At 48.6% G+C, this 7693-nt stretch overlaps 2 protein-coding genes across 4 annotated transcripts in view; one reads left to right on the top strand and one right to left on the bottom strand.

Moving 5' to 3' along the window:
- Positions 1 to 538: 538 nt before the first annotated feature.
- Positions 539 to 6535, bottom strand: JMJD6 (arginine demethylase and lysine hydroxylase). Of its 3 annotated transcripts, XR_002772389.1 has the most exons (7): positions 6093 to 6525; positions 5183 to 5571; positions 4426 to 4712; positions 3163 to 3298; positions 2693 to 2786; positions 1811 to 1949; positions 539 to 949 (listed from the first exon to the last, which is right to left on the bottom strand). XR_002772389.1 is itself a non-coding variant. In XM_012803017.2 (6 exons), the coding sequence occupies exons 1-6, from the start codon at positions 6219 to 6221 to the stop codon at positions 818 to 820; spliced, it is 1212 nt and encodes a 403-aa protein (XP_012658471.1). In that variant the 5' UTR covers positions 6222 to 6535; the 3' UTR covers positions 539 to 817. The 3 variants fall into 3 exon arrangements, 2 of the variants coding, with proteins under 2 accessions (XP_012658471.1, XP_023366747.1); XM_012803017.2 differs by lacking the exon at positions 2693 to 2786 and having other exon boundaries at positions 6093 to 6535; XM_023510979.1 differs by lacking the exon at positions 539 to 949 and having other exon boundaries at positions 1888 to 2786.
- Positions 6536 to 6581: 46 nt separating this feature from the next.
- The window catches only part of METTL23 (methyltransferase like 23), a 7332-nt gene continuing 6220 nt past the window's right edge, over positions 6582 to 7693 (top strand). The window contains exon 1 of the mRNA XM_003786096.3: positions 6582 to 6893. The gene's annotated coding sequence lies outside the window, so the exon portion shown is untranslated. The remainder of the gene's footprint in view (positions 6894 to 7693) is intronic.

The following is a 7693-nucleotide window of genomic DNA, read 5'->3' as shown; positions in this document are numbered from 1 at the left end:
TGAGACTGGGAATTATGCCAGAAGCACTGCAGCAGCGCTGGCTCAGGAGCCTCCTGTGGCACGGTTTTTGGGGCTGCTCCACTAAGCATGAAGGCATGTGCTTCTGCAGCCAGTCCCGCAGGTGGCAGAGACTCTTCTGTCCTTCAGCACTGCCATCTTTGAGACTGGGAGACATTACTGTGTCCGGATTTTTAAGTTTTAACTTCTTTAGATTGAATCTTCTTTCAAAAAATAAAAGCAAAACATGGAGGCTTGATTGAGATTTTATAAAAGTGTAGAGATCTTTGCTATTGTCTGATTTGGCCTGATCAGCAAAAGCAGCAAACGGCAAACAGAGAAAGAGCCAGAGGCCACACCTTGGCTTCTTCAGAAGGTGCTAGGGGACTTTTCTAATAGCCCCCCAGTGCTGCTCTAACAACTATGTCACTGTCGTGGATGTGCACCAGGAGTGAGTCACTGCTTTCCCCAAAGGCTACCACGCAGAGCAGCACAACGAGGGAGGTTCTGGTATTCTCAAAGGAAGAGCATTTCCAAGATATAAAACGGATTCAATTTTTATTAAATAATGTTAAGGGTTTTCTTGGCACCATTCACATACTCTTGCCTTTATGCATAAAACAAACCAGGTCTATCTGCACTGGTAGCAAAGAAAGCTACTGGAGCAAATGCTAAGTGAATGGATCAGGGTCCCAGGGCGTCCTCATTCTCTGGCTTTTGTCAGCCCTCCTGTTGTCTGCAGGAGCGGACAGGCTGCCCTCAGTGGGCCCTGCCCCTCACTGGAAGCATGTCCTCCTACACAGACAACAGCTGTGCTTGGTCACCTGGAGGAGCTGCGCTCTTTGCTCACACAGTCGTCCTGGGAGGTGGTGTCCCCATTGCCCACCATGCTGCACGTCCTCCTCTTCTTCCTGCGATGCATGGTCCCGTCACCTTCAGACCCTGACTCACACTGGACATGGGGAAACAAAGCAAGAATTCAGCCAGGATGCCACTCATTTCCTCATTAAACAAACCTCTGACCTTATAAGACAGCACAAACACTGCTCACTTTCTCCCAGAAGCACAGCCATCATTTATGACAGTTCCACAATACAGTCTAATATCCACTTCCTCAGGTGCTTTTGGCTCCCTAAGAATTTTAGCTTTCCCTTAGATGTCAACATCCCTCCATTATTCTCTAATGGAAAGGTTATTTGTTTGAAACCAAGACACCCACTGTAAAAATATTTTATAGTTAGCATCCTAAAATTGCATTATGAAATTTCACTCTATTAACACAGAGCTTGGAAAGAGTAGATAAAACTCCTCTCTCACCTGAGAAAAGACTAAATCAGGATATTATGTGAAGTTAAGAGATAGAAATTTCTTCTGGGAGAGGTACAGGACCCTCTTTCCTGGTATTAATGCTATGCCTTTAAGCAGGTCACTGGATTTGCTAAGTTTCTAGGCCTGGCCTATAGTTTACCATGCACAGAGAAAATTCCTTGTGTGAGCTCTGAGGTTAGAGGGCTGAGAGTTTGGATCCTAACACTACTGTTTGCTAGGTGTGTGACCTGGGGCTATTTATTTACTTCACCAAATCCTCAAATACCCCCCTGAAACCACTTAAGGTTATAGTAACAATTCTCATTATGTAGGAAGCTGTAAAATGGGCAAAATTTGCCATTCACAGGAACAGTGGCAGCTGTGGTCTTTGGAAGTGAGAAAAAATTTACATCCTCTTTCCTGGATGGAGAGGAAGAACCATGACCAGCTTTGGGTGACATGTACTCTGGAGGACCTATGGAGGAGCAGGCAAGCAGGGCCCCACCTCTGAGTCTGAGTCTGATGAGCTGGAGCTGGAGGAGCTGGAGGAGTCACTGGAGCTGTCAGAGGCGATGCCCGTGGACTCCTGAAGGTCAACTGAGTCTGCCAGAACTGCCAACTCAGGGTGCTCTTGCTTCAAGATCCTGGGAGGCAAAAAATACTCTTAGTTAGGTAACAGGCAGCCAGACCCACACACGAGGATTCACACACAAAAGTTGAGACCTGTATCTCTTAGAAACACCTAGAAATACCAGGTGTATCAATTCAGAATGGGTACTATATAGTGGTTAGGACACGTAAACCCTGAGGGGTTTACAAAATCCCCACTATGCTGCATGTGTTTTCTGCAAAGAAAACAACACACTAGCTACAAGAAAACAACACACTAGCTACATGCAATTACTAACACCTGCACAAATGAGCCAGCCGTACCGTTACCTTGAGTTAGGCTTAGTCTTTTTCCCTTGGGAGAAATAGTTCCTTTTCCTAGCTGATTAAAAAAGAAAAACAAAAACCTTTCCTTTCCAGCACATAATTGGAGTTGGGTTTGGCTAGATTCTAACTATAGGAGTAGAAACAATCAGGCTTGTAAGAAATAAGAGGTGTCAAATAACAGACAGCCCCCTTCACTTGGAAGGTAAAACTGAACTGGACTTTAAGAGCAGCCCTCCCCTTCAGGAACTTAACCTGGCATCTGTCATAACCAGTGACAAAGACCTGGTATGGTGAGGCCTTTGGAGTGACCAAATCAGCACACAATACCTATGGGGCCAGGTGAGTGGGCCTCAAATGCCCAAGAGAGTTCAGGGAGAACAGAAGCCACCACCCTTGCTGGCCCTCTCAGCAGGGAGGCTGAGCACTGAACAAGCCAGAATCCCTCTCTTACCCCGAGAGCTGGTCCCTCCAGGTCAGGGTTGGGACACAGTGGCACGGGGTGGCTGAGGGTGGCTTGCACTGCCGCTGCCCGTGCTGTATCTGTTCTGTGGATAAACAGAGGAGCTAAGTCTCCAGGGCAGTCACCTCACTCACAAGAACTGAAGGTAGTTAAGTTCAAATGGGAATACTTCTAAGTAAGAAAAATAACCAAATAAAACAAAATGAGAAACAATCCCAATTATGACCATGTTTTGAGTGAGTGGCTGTGCATGCAGAGTCTTACCCTTCCACCTCGAGGCTGGCAACATCCTGAGATCTAGCCCTGACCTCAGACCATCTTTCCTCTACCCATTAGGTTTGGCAGGTTTTCCCAGATCTCTCTAAAATCAGCACATAGCATTACAATGGCACTCTTTCAATTTTATCTCTGGGGTAGAAATTGGAACAAAGTAAAAATAAGAAAAGCAAGAAGCCTCTCACCTATACCATTTCCTTGATAACTTTGGTCTCCCTCTTACCGTCTTGTGCCATACAACAGGGAAGTTGGTGCTGCTGGCAAAATTCTGCGTGATGGCAATAGTAGTGTCAAGATTGAGGACAACATGCCACCAGCCTCCTGAAACCCAACAATCAAACAGTTAAACAGAGTTTGGTCCTTGTACAATCACTCTGTAACATAAACTTCAGAAACTGGGACTTCCTATCCCTAAGAGTGAGCCTTGGGGATCTGATACAGTTTATGTAAACACCTATCTCTTGACCCAAGGATTGCAAATGACTTATTTGTGTAAATAAAGTTTTACTGGAGCACAGCCTTGCCTATCCACTTACATGTAATCTAGGGCTGCTTTCCTGCTACAAGGACAGAGTTAAATATGTTATAACAGATACTGTCCGGTTCGTGGTACCTAAAATACTCTCCGGCCCTTCATGGAAAAAGTTTGCTGATCCCTGTTAATCCAAAGCTGTGACCAAAACCTTCAAGGCAAATAGTTTCTTAGCTTCTAGGAGGAGGGTACCTAATTATCATTATTATTTTGAGACTGAGTCTCATTTTGTTACCCTCGGTAGAGTGCCACAGTGTCAACTCACAGCAACCTCAAACACTTGGGTTCATGTGATTCTCTTGCCTTAGCCTGTGAGTAGCTGGGAGTATAAGGGCCCGCCACAAGGCCCAGCTATTTTTAGAGACCATATCTCGCTCTTGCTAAGGCTGGTCTTGAACCTATGAGCTCAGGGCAATCTACCCACATCAGCCTGCAGAATGCTAGGATTACAGACATAGACCCACTGCACCCGGCCCGAGGGTATCTACTTTAAATAACCCCACATCCATACACTTAACCTACAAAGCATGATTATGTGGGGTATGATACTGTCGCCTATCTCTAAATCATTATTTCCCCTCTGACCCCATCAGTGCTACACTGTATAAGAAACCCAATTTATAAACACCCACATGCCACTACTTTATGCAAAGACACTAAGTAACTAGCAAGGGCAAAGATAAGTAGGATCTTCACATAAACAAAGCTTGTCAATAGTTTTAGTTATATGAAATATCAGCAGCTCTCCAGCAGTTGAAGACACAGCTATTGTATTGTCAGAGGGGGGTACCAGTTAGTTCATTTGCCAGGCAGCACGCAAAGGAATTTTTTTGACTCACTCTCTATAAGTAACACTCTGCGCCAAATGAAAAAATACCGAAACCAAAGAATATACTCCCTTCCTGGTCATCTCTACCTGGTACAAAGACAGTCTCTCCTGGTTTCTGCAGGATTTCCAAGGGTTTGAATTCAGGTGGCCACGTTGGAAGCTGTGTCCGGGGATAAATCACGTTAAACCAGGTAATAGCTTCGTCCTGCTGGTTCCCTCCTTCTTCACGTGTCACCTTAATGAGCTCCCTGGGAGTGCTTGTTGGGAACAGGCACCAGCGCTTGTGGCCCTGAACTAAAGCATTCCAGGCGCTGGTTCCCAGTGGGTCGATGTGAATCCCAGTTCCAGAGCGTGGTGGCCCCATTACAAACCACCTACAGGACAGAAACACCCAAAATGTGAATTGTAATTTAATTATACATGCATGTACAACACAAAATAGTAAGTTTTTAGTTTTATGTGTATCATTTCAGTGACTATACAAACTATGGTATACACAAACCCTGAGTGAATTGTGTATGAACTAATCACTAACAATAAAAAAATCCACCGATGTGGTTTATTGCTGGATTTTAACTCTTAAAACTATCCTTATAGATCAGTGGTCCAACTTTAGTTGCATAACCAAATCACCTGGAGAACTTTCCGGGATTCTGACACCCAGACCAGCTAAATCACAATCTCTCCTGTCAGGACCCAGGCAGGCATCAGGAGTCCCCTAGGGGAATTCAATGTGTAGCCAAGGGGGAACACTCACTGTTTCGAAATAAGGACAGGGTACTGAACTTGACTTACAAATACCTTCAAGGTAAGATTTTAACCACTTAGCTGCAGCATACTTTACCTGTAAGGGGGCCTCCGTTTCTCCCCTGCATATTGGAAAAGGTCATCAGTGAAAAACTTGGGCACCTTGTAGTCTTCCAAAAGTTTCCTTCTTTTGGGGTGTTCACCATAGCTGCTATCAAAGATGTAAAGGGGACTGTCATCTCGAGTACTCTCCATGTACTCAATGTAGTATTTCATCTTCATCTTCACTGAGTAGCCATCGTTATCCTCACCACACTTGAACTTCTGGTTCCGGTATTTCCTTTTTAGGCGTTCCAGAGTCCACTTCTCCTGTGCAGACCAGCCCTCTTGGGCATTGAGCAGAACTACTGGTTTGTAAGGCCTTTCATATCGCTCCACAAATTCTTCCACAGACAGCTGTAAAGCATCTGCCCGTTCCACGTTGTCCTGAGGGAATCAGAAAAGACCACTCCAGTTAATAAAAAAAGAAAAAAGAAAAAGTCTGGTGGCAGACAAGATTGTCCCCCTAGGTCAATTACCAGTGGCATACCTAAGGAGCCAGATTCTAGTTGTGGCTCCTCCAGGGGTGGGGGTGGGGTACGGAAAGGCCCTTGCGTGCCTATGGGCACGTCGCACCCTGAGCCACACCATCAGGCGAGGGAACTTTGCATCTCCCACTCTCCTTGACAGCCAGTACTCTAGGGCCCGGCCGCCTGACAAGCACAGGGGCGATGGGCCTTCTATCCGAGGACAAGAAGCAGGAAGGACTACAGTCACCCGGGCAGGTGGCGGCTGCGCCAAGGAAAGAAGGGGGCCCACCCTGGAATCCGCGCCTCGGAGAGCCGGAGCTCCGCGGGGTGCAGCTGAACCTCGCTCGGAGCAAGGAGGAAGGCAGCCCCCTGGGCAAGGCGCGCAGTAGCTGGAGGTGCCCGTGTCCGGCCCCGCGACCCCAACCCGGTCCCGCTCACCACCACGGCCGCCGGGTTCAGCGAGAAGCTCTCGTAATAGTTGTGCCGCGTCCAGTCCAGGGAGTCTTTGAGCTCCGGCCGCGCACTCCGCTTGGCCTCGCGGATCCGCTTCTTACTCTTGTGGTTCATCCCGCCGGGTCACCAGCTGGTTCCGCAGCAACCTCGGCGTAGCTGACTTCCTCCCACTAACGCGCCCCCTCCCAGGCCCGGGCGGCGGCGACACCAAAACGCCCTTCGCTCCGGCCTGGCGCCTTTAAAGTCGCCTTCCAGAAAATTCACTCCTCAGCCACCTCCCGAGCCCCGGGTTGGGCATGCGGCCGTCGTCTTCCCCGCCCCCGCGCCTCTCGCGGTTTGCCATTGGTCTGGGCGCCTCCAGGGCCCGCCCTCAGTCACGCCCGGCCGCCGCCATGTTGGGAAGGTCACACCTGCGGCCGCCCCGCCCCACCTCACGCGCTTCCGGCTTGCCCGCCACTTCCGGCTGCGAGCTAAGCCTTCGGCCGGGTTGGGGTTCTGTGTCGTTTGTGCCGCTTGCGGCGTTTCAGCAGGTTGCTCTGTTGCCCGAGGCGGCCTTTTCCCTTCTTGCCACCGGAAGACGGCGGCCCCCAGCCCGCCCGAGAATTCCGTGCGCGCAGCCTGGCAGCTCGGAATCCTCTGCGGCCGTCTGCGCTGTCGGAACCCACAGACGCCGGTGCAGGCGAACGTGGTTTCCGAGGGCATGAGGCCGGGGTCCAGAGCTTTCGGTTCTCAGAGGAGCCGGGACCTGGAGCAGAGACTGCCGTGCTGGAGGTCCACGTCCCACAGGTGCGTGCAGCTGCACCCGCCGGGACGCGCTCTTTCCGTCCCCAAGTGGAGAGGCACCTTAGTGCAGGAGTCCACCTAGCTGGTGTAGAGATAGGGGTGGAGGGACACAGCTGTGCAGCTTCCCTTTCTGCCCCCCACTCAGTTTCGGAAGGTCCCCGGAGCAGAGAGGTTTGGTGTGGTCTTTCCTTTTTGTGTGAGTTCTAGGACTAGAGATTCCATCCTGACAGCCCAAATAAGTTTCTTGGTTTGCCGTTTGCTTCTTCCTTTTGAGCTCACGGTTGCCAGAAAACAATCGATAATTATACCTTATAGGCATTCGGTTTTTCAAAGCACTTTCACTTTGCCGTCTTTCATTTGATTTTAAAGCAGCCTATGGGGTAGGCATTAGTATTTCCATGCTAAAGATGAAAAAATAGTTTGAGAGAAGTTTAAAGGCTGGAGTGGATTTACACAGTTTCATGTGAAAATGCCCTATTGGATTGTTGCCTAAAATTAGGAGGTGAAGATATTCCCTGGGAGAATAGAGGCCCCTTTATACCCAAATCTGCGCAGTTGTATCTCCTGATCGGAAATCCTTCATTGGCTCACTATTGTAGTCTTGGGGAAGATCCACCAGGTTGGGTGGTTTTGGCTTTTTCCTCTTGACTGTGCTATAAGAACAATGCCTAGCATATTTTAAGCAGTAACATTTTCGAGTGAGTTAAATGATTGAGTTTAGATCCCAAATTCGTTTATCTTTTGCCTCCTTTTCTACCACCTCTCCAGAGGCATCCTTTGCTCCATAGGGTAAAAAAACTTGT

This window comes from Otolemur garnettii, unplaced genomic scaffold, assembly GCF_000181295.1.
Source record: "Otolemur garnettii isolate 467f Iridium unplaced genomic scaffold, OtoGar3 scaffold00018, whole genome shotgun sequence".
NCBI classification, from domain to species: Eukaryota; Metazoa; Chordata; class Mammalia; order Primates; family Galagidae; genus Otolemur; species Otolemur garnettii.
Note: the sequence above shows the minus strand (reverse complement) of the source record. Positions and strands in the feature narration are given on the sequence as shown.